This window comes from Cataglyphis hispanica, chromosome 20 (assembly GCF_021464435.1).
Source record: "Cataglyphis hispanica isolate Lineage 1 chromosome 20, ULB_Chis1_1.0, whole genome shotgun sequence".
NCBI classification, from domain to species: Eukaryota; Metazoa; Arthropoda; class Insecta; order Hymenoptera; family Formicidae; genus Cataglyphis; species Cataglyphis hispanica.
The window spans coordinates 997,842-1,017,112 of record NC_065973.1 but is presented as its reverse complement, the minus strand read 5'-3'; the positions used below and the strand labels follow the sequence as shown (position 1 = coordinate 1,017,112).

At 36.4% G+C, this 19,271-nt stretch overlaps 2 protein-coding genes across 2 annotated transcripts in view; both read left to right on the top strand.

Moving 5' to 3' along the window:
- LOC126856951 (5-hydroxytryptamine receptor 1-like) overlaps nt 1-15,393 on the top strand; it is a 50,712-nt gene extending 35,319 nt beyond the window's left edge. The window contains exons 2-6 of the mRNA XM_050605992.1: nt 5,950-6,292; nt 9,126-9,421; nt 10,755-10,998; nt 13,842-14,060; nt 15,166-15,393. Coding sequence (XP_050461949.1) covers nt 6,155-6,292; nt 9,126-9,421; nt 10,755-10,998; nt 13,842-14,060; nt 15,166-15,198 — 930 coding nt within the window. The 5' untranslated portion in view covers nt 5,950-6,154 and the 3' untranslated portion in view covers nt 15,199-15,393. The remainder of the gene's footprint in view (nt 1-5,949; nt 6,293-9,125; nt 9,422-10,754; nt 10,999-13,841; nt 14,061-15,165) is intronic.
- Nucleotides 1-19,271, top strand: part of LOC126856947 (arginine kinase) — a 167,882-nt gene that overhangs the window by 44,872 nt on the left and 103,739 nt on the right. The window lies entirely within an intron of this gene.

Sequence of the window (19,271 nt, the reverse complement as noted above, 5' to 3'; positions counted from 1 at the left end):
TCGAAATCGTTCGCGGGATATCTCGCAAAATAGAAAATCCTCGAGAGCGAATTCGGCGAGCGAGCGAATTCGCCGATGAAAATGCAACGCGCGAAAGAGACGGAAAAATCGAGGTTTCGCGAGATCGGGCAATGATTTTTAAATAATTTCACGCTCTCGCGAAAATTTCGGGAAAAATTCTCGCTCTCCGGACGATTAAGAGGGAGATATCGAGAATAGCTCTTTCCAATCGAGCGAGATTCTACGTAATCGAACGCGGGAGGACGGCGCGGTAATTAAATTGACCGTAATATCATAGCAATAGCCCCCGCTTTGCCTAGTCAATCCGTCAATTTCTCTGCCCATGCTATCGCATTTTTTTTTTGCGCACAAAAGGTATATCGATGCCGATGCGCGTCATTCCGAGCGATTGATCACAATTGACGAATGGTCGATGCGCGCCGATATCTTCCATGCCCATCATTCTATTCCGCATCGTTCACGTGTATAATTTTCCGAGAGCGATTCTCGTTGCATTTACTTTACTTACGACGCTTCCTCGTAATTTCGTTCGTTCTTGCCACGGCGCGATTACGCGAAAAACAAACAATATTCTACGTCATATAAAATATAGGTTTTATCTGAAAACAAGCAAAAAAAGCTACACTATATCTTCTCTCTCGTATTTAAAGTTTTGATTTATTTTTATCTATCTTAAGTTTTTTTATTTTGTTTTCATATCTTGAATTTATATTTTATTTAAATATAAATATTATATTTTGTTTTTATTTATAATTTTTTATTGATTCGTAGTAACATATTGCTTATACATATATTTGATTGCAAAAAAAGAATGTCTTAATAAAAGTATTTCAAAGTATTTCGAAGTCGATCGTTTTTATCATCGCTTTCGATGAGGTACAGTTATTAAAAAAGTATACATGACATAAAGTATAAATGCTGCACGTGTAGATATAAAATAAGAAATATATTTTTAAAGAAATATCATTTAAAAAATTCAATTAAAACTACCTAAGCGAAGATGCAAGTTTATAATTTTTTAATAAGGTAATTTAAAACATTTCTACAAGTTGGAAATTACGACAATTTAAAATTTAGCAGCATGTGAAAGCTCGAAAAGGTTAACAATTAACGCAAATAATATTGTAGAAAATATTGGAAATATGAGTTTTTTTTTTAAATGCGAAAGATATACAAAAATTGCATTTAGATAGCCTTTATTTATTTATATAATTATATTTTCATTTCGAAAAAATTTCGAAAAAACTATGTTTTAAAAAAAAAAAAATTATTTCTGAATTTCTGCAAAATATGTATGTGTCTAAATTTCCGCCACAAATATAGAAAGATCTTCTGTATGTAATGTATAATAATTATGAGAAAACAATTTTTATATTTTATCATATCAAGGCACAGATTTTTATTTTTAAGTGTTTATATTTTATGATTTCTATTTATTGTCAATATTATGTACATAAAATAATATATTATTAATGTAATTATTTCACTTTATAAATTATTAAAATACTAATCATTTAATGTAGAATTATATTTTATTTTCTGTCATATCAAAATGCTCCTAAATTTCGCATATATGTATATTAATTTATATTCGTTATAGTTTAAAAGCACGTATATGGAAAATCATATAATATATAACGAAAATACATAAAACAATAAATCAATTATCGGAAATGCATGCATGGAGTCGTTAATCTGCGCTATCACGTGGGCACGACGAACAATAACGAGCAGACAGCGAGCGCTTTCACGAGTCGACGGCTTTTCGCTTTTGCCGCGTTTAATTGAAAGCATGATGAAGCTAAATGAGAATTGATAGCAGGAAGAGACAGGATAACATTACAAATCGATCTATTAGTCGTGCGATCTGCCACGTACAAATTTAGCATTCGCATCGGTAACAAACGCATCGTCCCGTTTTCATTCGGTTTAATCGATCAATCGCCACAATTTTCGCCCAAAAGATTCACGTATTATTTTTTAACTGTTTCGGAATTTTCATACAAACATCTGCTTGTTAATAAAATGGAACAAAACGACACTCCACGTAAAAAATGGCAGATATTAAATTAAATGATGTTTATGACTGATGTATTGACGTCAACGCTATATTGTCTGGCATTCTTCACTTGTCCATTCAATTTGCCGAAAAATTTTCTCTTCCCCGATTCTTGCTGAGCAAAGTCATGAGCCCGTCAAACGCGCCAGTAGATGCACATTCTGCGTATGTGCGAAAAATAATGGCCGAGGTATCGATACAATTTATCAGCGGTGGGAGTCGACGCGTTTTCCACTTTCCGAGCGAAACCAATGGACGATTACGAGAGTGCATTCTGCACGGCAAAGCGAAATGCGCGAACAATTTATACCGAAACATTGAGACAAGCGGCGGAACAGTTCAGAAAACACACAGTGTAGAAAAACGAGCAAGCACACGGGCGACGATTACTCCCATGGTAGTCGCCAACCATGGAAACTGTACGCGACAAAAACACATCAAATAAATTAAAAGCCGGCGCTGTATGTTACGAGAATATACTCAAAGCGTGTATCGAGTGTGCCGAGAATATATGTATACATTCGGAATTTTTAATATAATTTTCATTTATATTAGACAACCCTCGCAATTTCATGCCACTGCTACAACTACTTACTGAACAGAACATTGCGATTTACAAAGTGACGGAAAAAAGTTTGCGTGAAATTGAATTCACTTTAATTTCCTCTTTCCTTTTCTTACACACAAGTCGCCAGGCGAGCGCGGGTTCTGATTTGTTTCTTTTAGCAGGCGAATTAAATAGAGATTCGAGTTTGATATGCAGATAGAAGATTACTCTGCGAGTTATTTTATTCATTTGCTTCTTATCTATTATTATTTATTTGACGTTTATTCTACAAATTTTATTATATAGCCAATTGCTTTTATTTTATCGAAAAAAAATATCAGTTTGAATATTTTATTTTTTAAATTTTACCTCGCTGATATTTTTGCTCTGATATTTTTTAATAATATTATAAACTGCACTATAGCTTACATCTTTATTCCGAGTATTCTATGTACACAACATACGAGGGAGAGCGGTTATCGTGATTTTAGCTTTAACGGAATGAACGGTTACGTAATACAATTCCATTCTGCATTTCGCGTCCATTCGTACGCCATTATATTTCTAAGTCGGATACCGGAAGAATATTCTACGAGTCTTGATGAATTCATACAGATTGAAATTATTACTATTACATAGTGTTCATTCTCTATTCGATTTCAGGTAGAATAAAAGCGCGGCTCTTCAATGCTCAAGAGATTGAAATAGCCAATGGGTCGACTGTCGGTTCGGATTTAATTTTCACCTCTGCAAAATTATGTGACGCGATCTCTCGTTCGACCTCATTACTTCGGATATAAGAAAGAGATCGTCGGCACTTTTCCGATAAATGACGAATGGCAATGGTTTTCCTCGACTATCGAAAGAAAGGATTTAAGGATATTCGAAAAATTACTTTAAGGATATTTTTTTGAAGAGGCTTATTAAAAAAAAAAAAAGAGAAAAAAAAAAAAATTGAAGATTAATGTTTCCTTTAAGGACAGGTGTCAATTCCGCGTTTTAGAAAAGACCTTTGCCGCATTCATCGCGAATCCAATCGGATCATTTTAGTGAGTCAGACACAAGTTCGTGATGTAATGCTCCGCTAATTACAAAACTTTATCGTTATCCACGTGCAGTTCATCTTAAGTCTATTGTCGCTCTAAGGTCAACTATAAAGTCAGCCGACTAATTACCGCTACTAACTAACTTCCGTCCTAACTATTCTCAATTATTATCGGACCGTGTGTTATGCAACGTAGTCATAACATTACTTTGAACTAAAGGAGCGTTATAAAGGACACTGTAAAGTTTAATAAGTTGTAACCCGATTTCTTTTTGCGAAACATATACACGATATGCGTTTAAATCTCGTATTCCAAGATGCAATCTGATTTGCCGGAGCAATTTAAGGAATTATGTTTTCATAGATCTCGGCGTGTTATATATGTATAACTGGAGCACGTGACTGCTTAGCACGTCAACGTAATAGGAGTTTCTTCTACTTCATAAAGTGCCGCCTAATGTACGCTTTGCGTGTGCACTTTGATTTGATATCTCAAAATATTTTTCACCATGCAATCTCCGAAGCGATTAACCGCACAATGCCGCGCTCTATATTTTCCTTTTAACATCAAGCATTGTAATTACAGCTTATAATTCGCGCTCGATTCTATCTTGATTATCTAATTTTACCTTTATCGATTTAAATAAAATATTTAATTGACCGTATAATCGAATAATTCGACAGATTCGCGTGCTCGGTCTCTTGAAGAAAGGAGTAAAGTCTCGTGCTTGCGAATATCTATCTTTTGTAGATGCTTGACATAAAAACTTTGCGCTCTTCTCCAAAGATATATGTCGCATGTTATGACGTTCAAGAGTCGTAAATTTCTCGCGTAAAATGCCAACTACCAAATAACCAAGTCGTTAGTCGCCAAGTAGGATTCTCAAGTTCAACGTAAAACGATAGCGATAATTTTCTACAGTATAATAATTCCTCGCTGTAACTAGGCGTCAGAATCCAATAAACCAGTCGGCGAAATAATTAGCTCGTCGACGAAAAGGCCGTCACTAATGACCGTCGCGAATCCCTCCTCAACTATTTCGTCGACGGTATAACGTATACAAAATTTCAAGCCCAAGCCGGTATGCAGTGTCTGGTCTCTTCCTAGAACTTTCCGAACACTCCCTCGCCATTAAATAGTCGATTCCAATCAATACTTGCGGACGACGAGACACTCGCCCGCGACACTCTCTCGTTTCCCATCGGGAAGCACCGGGTCGTAACGATAATCGCGCGCGTTCTCTCTCATCTCAGCGCGGCGAAACGAAGAGAAGCTGAGGAATTTCATTGTAAAACCGTTTTAAGTCAGCAATTTACGTTGCCGGCGCCGGCGCCGCCGTCGCTGCAAGATTACAGCGGGGACTTGTACTATAGCTTCCTATTCCGTAGAGTGCGCGATAATGGCGTCCTGCGCGAATACGGTCGCACGCTTTTGAATTTTCTCCGTTCGCACCATTACCCTCCACCGTCCTTCCGAGGATTCCTGAATCGGCAGCCATGGTCCATCGAAAGGACGAAGGTGAAAAAAATTAGGAAAATTCACAGGGGCGCCATTATCCGCCACCGGCCAATATCCTTATTTCTAACGTAAGGAAAATACCTTTTGTCTTTTATGGTGTCTACCGCTTTAACAGAGTTGCTACGAATCCGTAAAACCCACAGAGCGTAAGCTATAATTTCCTGTCTTGGCCTCAGAGAATTGACAATGAGTTAGAAAATTTATATAGTCATCCTGTCTAGTGCGTTATCTTTATATAAATACGATAACAGGAATAGATAAGCGCGAAATTGACGTATCATTTTCTGAAAAATAAATGATCGAGAGCTTTATCTTTAATAGTTTTACAGTTCTTGATATAGTTTGAAGAGAAATAATTTTAATTAAATTAAAGAAATTTCTTGAGAACAAACTAAGACACCAAGTTTTCGCGAGACTTTCCATATAAATTTTCATCAGATTTTAAACAATTTATAATTCTATATAAATTCTACAAAATTTCGCTTTCTAAAAATACAGAAAAATATCGATTAAAATAAAATAATGACGCGATATTTTGTTAACACATACTGAAATGAAATGAAATGAAAAGCAAAGAAATAGGCGAAAAATAAAAATAAACAGTGCTCTCTCGCAAATGGATATTATAATCATCTGCACTCCAAGGGTTTCTCGAAATACCCGAGCTTATACACGTAGCAACTCTGTCTATGTCGCATCTCCTGCTCCGTCTGTCTCGGATAGGCTCGTCAGTCACGGGATGGAACGTGATTTTGCAGAGGGTGAAAGGGTCGGTCGGGACCTTAAGCGGGATAAGGGAGAACCTGAGCTGCTGAGTCCGTATCGGAATCGAGGCAAGGATTCTCATGCACGCCGCGAACTTGCCCGGCATCCCGTGGTCGAGAGGAGAGAAGGAGCATGACGTAGTCGTCGGCGAGGGGGGCTCTTGGGATGCTCCGGACTACTTCCGGCTAGGGCCGTCGTATGGAGGGGCAGGACGTAATCACCACGGACGGCAACCAGTTTTTAAACTTCACGACTCACAACGCCACGCGAGGCGACACCGACGGATCCCTTTTTCGGGTCTTCCCCGGCAAAAACTCACCTTACACCACTACTCAGGTAAGCGACGCGTGGCCAAGCTACCGTAGCTACCAAACGAATTAACTTTCTTTTGTGAGAGGAAATAAGTGCTCTCAGCGCCTCGCAACAGCGAGCGACGAGAGATATTTATTATTGCGCTTTAGAATAAAATATCCTTTTCCCGAATGAGACTTCCAAGAAATTGAACAAAAACGAGAGAAACAATGGCGTGTTACGACTTAGAATTGGCATCCATTTAATTTTCAAGAGACTCTAGTTGATTAATAGATTTCATATAAATTATTTCGCATGATCTTCTTGAAGTATACTAATAATTTAGAATGTTGTTAATATTTTTATAAGAGACAGCTATTTTTTAAATTCATTAAAATCGTTCCTTCTTTCCTCTAACCGTTTATCTTGACAAACATGTATCTTTTGTGACGGTTTACTTTAGTTAGTGTTAGCTCACGTAGAAAACTTTTTTTAAGTCTAAGTAAATATTTAAGGAGAAACAGTTTTCTCTCGCGTTTAGGAGCAATCCGCGATTAAAAATGTTATATATGATAATAACGGATGGTAAATAAAAATACACACTATATTTTCAATAAAAAAAAATACGAAATATCCTAAATATTTCCCATTTTAATCACATCACGTTCGATGATAAAAAATGTTGCCTTTACAGATTTATATTTTTTTTTTTTTATTCATGTTATTTCGCGTTGCTCTCCGAATTAATCGATAATCTCTGGAAAAATAACCGGCAAAAATATGCAAAAAGCTATATTCCAGTAAATATCTAGGACGCTTTCACAACATATACATATAAATATTTTGGAATTAACATTGCAAAAATATTTGCGCAATACATAACGCGTATCATTAATTTTTTCCATTTTTAAACATATTCTTCTCATAATTCGATGATTAATCAACGAGAAATTCATTTCACGATGCATGAAATTGATGCGACATAATTATCAACCTCTCTTTCTCTCTCACTATCATAACATTAATTTCATAAATTTAATAAATTTATCATAATGCGATCTATTAATAAAAACACTTCATATATTCTGCATGTATCGCTTATTTACATTAATTTGCATGCATGACAATATAATCCATTATGTCAACTGCAGTTGTTTCGCAAATCCGGAGAAACGATGCATGTTGCTTTGACGTGCTACACAAAGTTATTGCCGTATTTTCGTCGCCTCGTCGTCTCCGGTAACGTTCCCACCAACTCTTGATTATTAGGAGATTGCGCGAACGACAACGCGAACGATTAAGCTTACTTGAGGCTTACCGATACTATTACCCGACTTTCGCTGGCGTTTACGAAATACGACACTCGTGCACCTTTGTGTACTCCGCGAGTGTTACCTCCGAGATTGCAGTCGAATTAAAAAGGGGGTTGAAACGTTGTAGAATATCTCATTCTTGACATTATAAACATTGATATATCACGCATTAAACTCAACACTACATTTGCATAATGCGCATCTATCTTGTTCGCGCGCATACCGTTTTTCCATGTATATGACTATATTTTATACGCTGTAAAACTGCAACGCAACATTTCCTGCATGTTTCTAAAATTGGTATTAATATGGCGTCGGCAAGCCCAGATTAAACTGCGTATACGGTATAATAAAGCATGCATTGCATTGTAGTATCCAACGGAATGCAAATGCGAATTGTTGATGCAAATTCTGAAGGTAATAAAGCCATAGTTGGAAACATTTTGTATAGAATATTGTTTCGATTTTCCCGTAATACGAATTAATAGAATGCATACACATCCACAACGAAGTGCAAAAGCGAGAATTCTCGCGCGATAAGTTAACAAGATATACACGCACACACATATACAAACACAGATCACGCGGCCCATTAATTTTATTTGGGAATACATCACTTTCTATTAATGCGATATATTTAACATGTGGAATTGGCTGCGCGCCAGAACACTGCGGAATTTATCGGCTCTATCTGCGAAATTGATTACCTCTTACTCCCCCCGCAATTACAGATGAATGAGAGAGGGTCCCCCCCGCTTCTCAGTTTATTCTCAGTTATTTAACAAGCGATATATGTATCGGTTTCCAAAGTAAAAACTTTATGTATATTTAATATTTTAGTTATTGCTTTTAATTTTTTTCCTAACATTCGTGTTAACAAACGCATTAATTTTATTATATTTTACAAAATACTTTGAGATGAGAAAATATAATGCTTAATACAATGCATCCTAACAGATATCATTCTTATATATTATTATAAAAATTATTTCATTTATTATTCTTGTAAATAAATATGTGAAACATATATTATTTATTTTTCTATTTACACAAAAGAAAAATAATGAGGAACCGAAGGAAATATTAAGAAAATAATAAATAGAAAAAGCAAGATAAATACGCGACTAGGATTAACTGAATCGCGAACGCAGAACAAAATTTTAATATTAATAATGACATATTGTTAATAATTGTTAATAATTTGTGGCTATAATTTTTTAGCTTTATCTACAATCGAGAGAAATAAATTTGATCGTTTGATTTTGATTTAATTTTAGAGAAAATTGTTTTTATTTCATTTCTTGATATAATAAAAAATAACGTATTTAATTTTAAAATATTTTAGTTTGATTTTGCAATGTAATTAGAAATTTTATATAATAAAAAATATATATGATTTATTTTATTTAAAACAAACCGAAATTCCACAGAGATGTGCGAAATCAACATCTCATCGATATGCTAAGAGGATTTCGTGTATTTCGTGCATCACCAATCATGCGGTTTGCTTAGCCTTACATGTACGACATGCCGCGATTCTGTAGAAATGCTTTTGGTGTGTTAAGGCAATCGCCCTCGCTCTGGTACTCGGCAGCATCATCGTCGGGACGGTGATAGGCAATATTCTCGTGTGCGTGGCGGTATTCCTCGTTAGGAAGCTACGGAAGCCGTGCAACTACCTGCTGGTCAGTTTGGCGGTGAGCGATCTCTGCGTGGCGCTTCTGGTGATGCCGATGGCGTTGCTATACCAGATATCGGGCAACTGGTCCTTCGGCTCGCTCATGTGCGATCTCTGGGTCAGCTTCGACGTGCTCAGCTGCACCGCCAGCATCCTCAATCTCTGCATGATATCCGTGGACCGGTGAGTAGCGAGTTAATCCTCCACCGACCCCGATGATTCGTCTCTCTCTCTCTCTCTCTCTTCGATATCCTGATATTCGGCGAGTCACGGCTAAAGTCTCGGAATCTCACGAAAATCGAAATCGTCTCATTGATTAACGCTCTCTACACCCTTCCATGTCACGGAATGTAAGATAATGTAATACAATACGCACGATCACGGACGAGCGAATCGACATGCGGCGCGTTCGTCGGTGAGGGTTGCTGTCGACAGCTCCGGTTAATTAACCATGATTAGCCATCCCCGCGTTGGTTATAATATTGATGATACAAGACAAAGCGGTTAAACGCGATCAACGCTAAGCGACGTTGTCGCAGCAATCTACGCCGTGCTCGTTGTGCATTATTAAATTTTTTAAGCGTGAATATCGCGCGGTTTATCTCTCATTTTATAAAACCACACTTCTGCAAAATTAATGTAAACGCCCTTTTTTCGACATTCCTATATATAGTATCATCGATCATAAAATATTTAATTTTTTATTCAACTGTATTCAATATGAATTTGTCAAAACTATTTTAGCGCTGTTTGAGCTTTAGGAAGTATCCAAAGAATAAATAATGGGCGTTTTCTTGCATTAATAACCGCGCTGATTGATCGGGCAGGCCAATCAAGTAATCCATTCAGTCCTTTACCCGATTTCATGCCTATTTCATTCTGTCCTACTTGCCCCTGCAGCGGAAATGTCATTGTTCGAATATGCGGGTTTGCGAGCCGGGCCCATTGTACCCTACTTACACAGATACGTAACTGACAGTCTTCCTCTATCTCTCTTTTTCTCTCCCTTTCTCTTTCTCTTTGTATTTCTTCGCCGTCATATTTTATTGCAAACTCGTTTTACCCGCGCCGCCAACTAAAATAGTTGTTGTAGAATATCAGAGAGCGAAACGGCGGATAACCGTTTCCTCGGTTCCGGTTTTAGATTGCGCCATTGTTTTGCGCGAATACTACCGCGAGATGTTTCCCAATCTCGTTTCCGCCGTTTGAACTCGCTTGCTTTGGTTAATTGCTACGCGAAACACAGAACCTTTGCCGATCCTTTACGAGGATTAGACGCCACCGCGCGTCGAGTTGTTTACACACGCCGAAATAGACGGGAAGACGAACGAAGGGAGCGAAAACAATTGGATTTCGTCTCCGTCGATCTCTTTATTTCGCCCGTCTTACACAGCACGACGGATCTTGTCGATTTTATTTCCCTATTTAGTTAGCTAGTGTGTATAAACGAGCCTTCTCTCCACTGTCTCTTTATCTCTCCATCTCGTCACTTTCGCTTTTCCTATGTATGTCCAAGATTCTGGGCCATCACGAAGCCGTTACAATACGGGATTAAGAGGACGACGCGACGGATGATCATCTACGTCAGCTTTGTTTGGTTAGGAGCGGCTTGTATCAGTCTGCCGCCCCTGCTGATAATGGGAAACAAGCACACCTATTCCGAGACCGGGCCCTCGCACTGCTCGGTCTGCGAGAATTTTTTCTACCAAATCTACGCGACCCTCGGCAGCTTCTACATACCGCTGTTGGTCATGATTCAGGTCAGTATGCGCTTATTTAATTAACAAATATTTATTTCTCATTTTTTAATATATATTATAATTTTTATCATAAAATCTTAGATAGTTAAACTTTAAAAAATTAAATATAAACTTTTTCTTATTATTGTTAATAATTTTTATAATCATGACCTTTTTCAAATTTTTTTTCTCATATATCTAAATAAATGATTAACTAGATAAAAATATAAATAAATTATAAAATTTTTGTTAAATATACAATCTTTTTATATATATATATTTTTATTTAACTATGAATTATAAACACATTAGTCTGTAATATTTATTACTGTTGGAATAGTAGAAAATCATAACTGTAACTGTAACTCTGTAACATTTTATATTATCAAATATTTGGGGGCAATAACAAGTTAAAACAATGTTAAACGAGCTTTCTACCCCGCGGAATGTGTGGCATTGAAACAAAGTGCACCTATATAATATATCTCTCTCTCTGTAAATGTTTAAAATCTATTTTCTGATTCTCCCACGAGAGAATACCTGGTATGCATAGCGTTGCAGCGCCGCTACCATCTCCCCGAGTTAAGGCGGAAGAGTAAAGAGTTAATACGATTAATCATCGTATCCCAAACTTTACATTGCAAGCCACATACGCGAAGAGTTAACAGTTCTCTCAGCGGGGATATAATTTTATCGAATTTACCGTAACGAGATCAAATACGCGTATGCAAATTAAAAATTGCATTAAAGACAAAGAGACAATATTATTGAAGGGGAAAAAAATTTGAATCTTTCTATGAAGATATTTTTCCTCAATATATATATATATAACAGTATATATGTACATAGTTTAAAAAGTATAAATATTGTAAAATATTCTTCTAAATTAAACTTATGCAAATAATCTATGTATAAAATATATATTTTTACTGTAATATTCAAAATTATTTAAAATGTATTTGTTGCAATATTTCGTATTTTACTCTGAGAATGTAATTCTTGATATCTTATACAAGGGATATAATAGGATTGGCGCGTCTGGAAAATCATGCTTTCGTCTGACAAAAAGCTAATGAACAAAAGCGCAAGTTAAAAAATGAGGAGATAGCTGTTGACTTTGCTTGACGAAACTCTCAACGTAAATTAACTCATAGCCGATAGCGACCGAGCGCAGTTGTTGTACGGGTTTTCATTAATTCATACGAAGCTTCCTGCTTTATATAACTCTCTCTCACATACAGCACATGTCAAGAGTTTTGTGTATGCGTGTATGCGCGCGGTTGCATGTATCGATTCTACGATTATCCGGAAAGATAAATTCATCACGCATGCAACATTTTAGCGAACTGAAAGAGTCACTTTCGATATCCCCCCTAGGCGGAGAGATCGGGATGAAATTACACAATGTAAATAGCATTTGCGGGAGAAAATTATTTCGCGTTGACGGACAGCATTAACACGTTAACGATCAAGCGATTCGCGCGAGATAATAGACAAGTTATTAAGGCGTAATTTATGTTATCATATTGTGCGTACATCTCGTCATGCGCGCATCATGTCTTGCGCGTTTTAATATTTATCGCGGTGGATCGTGGGACGTTTAATATTCAATACTTTTCCTGGAAACGCGAGGTAGCTAGAAATTTTCTTACCGCCCATAATATCGCGGGAATCCACCGACAAACTTCAATCCGGCATTTGAATAAATTCATATCGACCAAGATCGATGAATTAGCATAACATCGCGTGTTTCTACGTCTGTTCCTTCTCATACGGATACGATAACATTAATATAGTCGTTTAATATTTATTACCGTAATAACTAAGAGAGAGAGAGAGAGAGAGAGAGAGAGAGAGAGAGAGAGTACACTCCGTGTATATATACTCCGTTATTTAATTACTTTAAAATCTTGCGATACCCGTCGCATCGTTATTACGCCGTCGTCGTGGCGTAAAATTGTTTCGTCGTGTCTCGTGACAATTCCCGGCTACGGTAATTTATCGGAGCGCATCGTCGTGTTGTCCGTTATTTGCATTACTCGTTAAACGCGCCGGCTCTTTTATTCACCACGAAGGAAAAGTTGCATGCATAAAATATACCGAGCGTTCGTGGAAATTCTGTCGCACGCGCGATGCACGGTAAAATTTGTGTGCTTACACACCTCCCTCTTCTCCTCTCACTCCCCCTCCCTCCCTCCATCCCGCGACTGTTTTACATTCGCCAGCGGGAATTAAAATATATTTATCAAACCCCCGTTGGCGCAATCGTATAATGCAATCTCGCGTGTAACGCGATCTCTGCGAAATATGTATCCCAGCATCACTCGCGATACTCGCATCGACGCGTTCATATCGTCGTAATAATATCGGCCGTGTTTGCCGTTGCGAGTGTTGCGTTGCAAGTAGTATTCCTTGCGACAAGCCCGGCCCGATGTCATCGCGCGGTAAATTAAGCGACACCGTCCCTTGGATATGGAGGCTAATTGAATTTAAGACTCCAACTAAGTAAGACTAAATGGACCCGTCTCGCGACCGTATCTCGCGCCGAGTCGTAACCGGCTTGTCGTTAACGATACCTGAGAGATTGTTACTGACGTTAATTGCCACACCGAACTACGCAGCTCGTCGACCTTCTTGGAAGGAGCTTGCCGCATTCATTGTAACAACTCCTCTAACAAACCGATTGAACTCTCTTTTTCTCTCTCTCTCTCTCTCTCTCTCTCTCTCTCTCTCTCTCTCTCTCTCTCTCTCTCTCTATCCGCTATCGATACTCTACAACGAGATCATTTCTTATCGAGACGAGAGGATATATAATATCGAACGCGCGTCGCGCGGATTAAAGGATCATTAATTGTGTGTCGCAGGTGTACTATAAAATATTCTGCGCTGCGCGCAAGATTGTCTTGGAGGAGATAAGGGCACAACTTCACCTGGAGGTGCACTGCCATCTCGACATGGAGCCGCCGACCGCGCAGCATCCGGCCGCGCCCGCAGTGAACCGTCAATTAAATTCTTCCGACATGCAGACGAGTCAAGGCAGTCCGCCGGCGAAACAACACAGAAGTTCCAGCGCGTCTACTACGGTAAGTAGAAGTTCGCCGAAGCAGCCTTGAATCGATATGAAAAATGTCACGAGAGACGGTCACACGTTTTCACCCTGCCATAAATTCATTTCGCGTTGGCTTCCGCGTCGGAAGAATTAAGATTGATATTTACTTCGAGGGGAAGAAATTGGGTTAACGTGAAGAAATTAATTTTGCAGAAACTATATTCTGATTTTTTATCGTCTCTCTTCTCGACAATTTCTTTCTTTTTTTTTTCTGAGTATTTAATTCTACAACGTACACAGACTATTTTTTTTTTCTCGTAATGGTGTTTACATATTTTACGCATTTGCGGTAAACTGATAAAAAAAATATACATTTAAAATTGTATCTGTTTCGAATGAGCTATAAACCGCATACAGCAAAAAATGTCAAAAAATATAACCATTTTACAAGATATTTTATATTTTAACTCACAAAATATATCAAAACAAATTATAAAAAATATCTCGTAAACTATTCATTTTTTCATAATTCTCTCTGAAAATTTTAATATACAGAATTATTAGAATAGAAATAGATTTATGTCAAAAAATTATTTTATTTAAACAATTTGAAATGACTGATTTCTTATTAAAAAAAAAAAAAAGAAAAAAAAAATTGACTATTTTTTTCACTAAAGTTTATTTTTTTCTTTTACTATAGTTTACTAAATGTTCAAAACAGATATTATGATTTTATATATAACGGATAAAAATAATTTTTTATCGGTTTATCGTAAAAATGTAAAAAATGTCGATACCATTGCAATAATTGATGTGATAATAATTTTATTTAGAAAAATTTGCGTTCCCAAAATTGATTAAAGCAGAAAGTTTCTATCTGCGTGCACAATGTTAAAATTATAATATATGAACGTTTTAATTCTTCTTACATCGATTTGTAACATCTTTCTACGAAAGTACGTCATATTCTCCTGAGATATCCTGTGTACACACACGTGCAACGGCACGGAACTCCTTGCTTTAACCCTTGACGTCGCGTAGATGCATCAACGGCACTTCGACGGCTTTTCCCGAGAGTTTCCGAATCCCGAAATTATTAATACGCCTAATGCCTGTCGCTTAATGCACTTTCACGTTAGTTTGGAAAGCGTCTTGTCCGTGAAAGGGCGTGAAAGGGCCGATTTATGCTGCCGTCGTCATCGCCGTCGCCGCCACTGCCTTTCCCAAACGAGAGCACGATCGTGCGTCCCGATATTTCTGCATGCTGGTGCACGATCCTCCTCATCGTTAAGAAGCATTCGAATGCGGCTAATTGATGGGATCGGAACGCGCATCGGCCGATCTGCGAAAGCGAAATCAATTCCCCTCCATCGCATCCAACTACCGCGATATTTGCAATAATATTAAGGCGATACTATCGCCCAATGATATATTGTTATAATTGATTAATATTTTACAATAAAACAAATTTCTAATAATTATTTTTTCATATTTAATTTTTGTTTTTCTCCTAATTTATCTTACAACAGAATAAAATATTATTTTTATAATTTATGAGAATTTTTAAGTGTATTATATATTGAATGTATTTTCATATCTTCCAATTTTTTATTTATCCATAAAATGAGAAAAAAGAATACATATTCTCTCATTAAAATATATTAATAATATATTTTATGATATAATATAATATAATATAATATATATATATTTTATAATATAATAAAATATAGAAATAGATCTCTCTCTCTCTCTCTCTCTCTCTCTCTCTCTCTCTCTCTCTCTCTCTTTCTCTGTCTAGGATTATAACACAGTATAAATTTAATGAAATTATATACCCCTCGTAAAATACCATCCAACCACATGTTTCCACAAAATATAATACATTATATCCGAGAACGATGATATCTACATATCGCAACGATCGATGTTTACCCAACACAACTACCGACTAACATTTTGCATGCGTGACGTCAATTCGGATCGCGTGAACGTGAATTGTCGGTTATTCGAAATAGCCAGCTAGTTGGCGGTGAGTTTCTACATGAACAGCGACCACATGTTTTTTTCACAATCGAATCGACGTGCCATAAACATGTATTTAATCTTTCTCTCTTTCTCTTGATCGCCGTTTACACGACTTTAATGTCATTTAATTATCACAAAAGCCGTGCCTGAATCAAAGCAAAGCGAAGCAAAGATTCCTGACCTTTTAAATCCGGAGTGCAATAAAGTCCGTATCTAAGATCCACTTGCAGAAATAATCGAATTACACGTAGAGATCGTAATGAAAAGTCAGTCGCGAGATTGTCTCGCTAAGAGCGAGCTTAAAAGCATCTTTTTCGTAGCCGAGAAAAGGGACGAATCTTGCGGAAAAAATAAGACGCAACAACGGGAACTGCGACGAAATTTCGCGAGTTTTCGCAAATTTCCAAGTCGTATGTATTACGGTTTACGAGACCATTTTTTCAAAACATCGCGTTGTTAAATTCGATAGTTTAACTTTTCCAAAAGCTCTCGCCGAGCTTTTGTTCGAACTTTATTAGAAACGATGTCGCAACGGGTGGCGTAACTTCGAGTAACTTCAACCGAGCATACTGAATGCACGAATGCAGAATAGATTTCGAAATAGTCCGACAGTCTGCGACGCCACATCTTGCAATCAACCTTGCAGTCGAATGTGATACGCGAACAAGCCAAAGATATCTTTTTTTGCTCGCTCCCAAAGTAAAGTACGATATATATTAATATCACTCTCTGAAGATGCGCAGGTTGCGCGAAAAAAAAATTTCGTCAAAGATTCTGTATTACTCAAGTCTCAACATAATTAAAATATACATGCACACATAGGGTCAATTTAATTAAGTTATAATAGATTAAAAAGACGATGATACAATATATTGGGACGAACAAATAACTTTTATCATTTTGCTACAAATAATAAAATAATTTATAAAGTGTATTTTATAAACATATTGCTGTTACAAGATTATATAAAAAAAAAAATTATTAAATAAAAAAAGACATCTGGCTCGTTCGATTTTTTTCTCTTTTCTTTTTTTATTTTAATCGATATAAATTTTGACTTTTTTAATAATTCTAATACATAAATTATTTTATCAGTAAGCAATATTATATAGATTTTAATTTAATATTTCTAGAGATATTCTTTAACCTTGAAAATAAAAAACTTATCGCAAAGCTCTAAGCGTATTTTTGTCAGAAAAGAATCGCGACTTTATATCGATCGAGAAGCCCGAAAGTATGAAAAGAGTAGCGATGACAGTTGTGAAACACACTATCTGCATCATGAAAAGAAATAGAGATACTTCATATCGCAAAGTAGTGGAAGATACGAGAATTTCTCAGCTGCTACGGTGATATACTATAATAATGCATTCACAAATGCACAGAAAAGAAGTCCGAAGGCATAGCGCATAACTTACAATGCTGGAAAAATGCATAAGATCCAGTTATAGATCGTGAGTCTCAAAGTTGCCGCGTTCATTCGACTCGAATAGTCGAGCAACTCGAATATTCGAGCATTACATTTTTTTCCCAATACATTTCTGTTTCTTCATTCTCTTCAAAACGCAATATCTCGCATCTGTCTCAAAATTTATTGCTTTGAAAAAAAAAAATCTGCGTCGCAGATAAAATTTTCTCCGAGAAGACTCGATGTGCATTAATCTTGTGTTTTCTCTCTCTCTCTCTCGTCGTGTGAAAATTAGCACCGATATCCTTCACTTCTTCGTGAACAATTGCCGAAAGTGTCGTGCGAGGCACTACGACATGGCAAAAGTTAGATGGAAAAATGAAAGACATCCCGAAAGAAATTAATTGGATGGCAAACGAGTTTGGAACTATAATTTCATTTCGAAACATCGACTATCACGCACACAGATCACGACGTGAACTTGAAATTGTGATACACTATAGAACGTGACCCGATCAGATGACGAAACAATTCTTGAGCTCGAAATTGTTAATTCTATTTATATATATATATATATATTAATTCTTGAATTTATATTAAATTTACCTTTTTAAGACACAATTTTATTTTCTATACTTTAATATATTGTTAGGTGTTAAGTTATTCATGAAAAAAATAATCGTATTAAATCTGCTTTATTTTAATCGTTTACTTAATAAAAGCATTTTTTGCATAATTATGTGTTTATGGAATTATAATTTGTTTTATTTCTCTTGCGGTGTTATATATTCTCATAATAAAATAATGTTAAAAATAATGTTTCACTTTGAAATGTACTAGAGTTAAATCCGATCTCCCAAAATCTTTCCCAAAAACGAGAGGTTTTATTTAAATTATAGAGTTTACGGTAATTAAAGGTAGCATACAGTTGATAGACTTTAGCATCATATTATTATAGATAAACGATAAAAGAGCATGAATTAAAAATTGATCTCGTTTCGGGTAACGAATATATTAGGGACATGAAACGACGATATGCATGGAGGAAAACAAATTGATGCACATAGTCTTTCTCTTGCATGAAATATGAGACTTTATCGTGCGGCGTAATATAAAAAGAATTTTATAATGACTAGCTGTGTGCGTGTGTGTGTGTGGAGGGGGAGGGAGGAGGAGAAGAGGAAGAAACAGAGAAAGAAAGAAAGAGAGAGGAGAGAGACGCAGATTTTTCTCTATAATACGCTACATATCGACTTTCATATTTCATATTTCGCTTGTCAAAGAAACATATAGCTCACCATTGAAAATATACGCATGACCGTAACGATCGGTATTTGCGTTATACTATGAAAAAAGTAAGATAAGACAAGAGGTAATATTGCGCTGATCATTTTTCACTGCTCATAACCATATCATAATTCGTTATTATAAAAGTATAATCGTAATAATCGTTAAATCGAACAGCCAATCAGTTTATGCGCGATACAATCTTCAGATAATTAATGAAACGTTTATTAAGTTCGATCTTTTTTGCTTGATGTAAATAAAATATATCTTTGCGGACGGCAAAGAAATTAGCTGTGGAAACTTGCACTTTTTTTTTAAAAAAAAACATAATACCATTTTACTTAAGTGCAAATTTCGCCGTCCCCGCAAATGGATTTTCATAATAGCTAAAACGATAATACTCACGTGGGCAAACGCGATATTACTCAAGCGCTAAAATGCCATTCTCCACACATGCACGCAAACTCTCGCGCGTAAAATACACAAAAATTTTTGCGAAACACGACACTAATTGCGCAACTA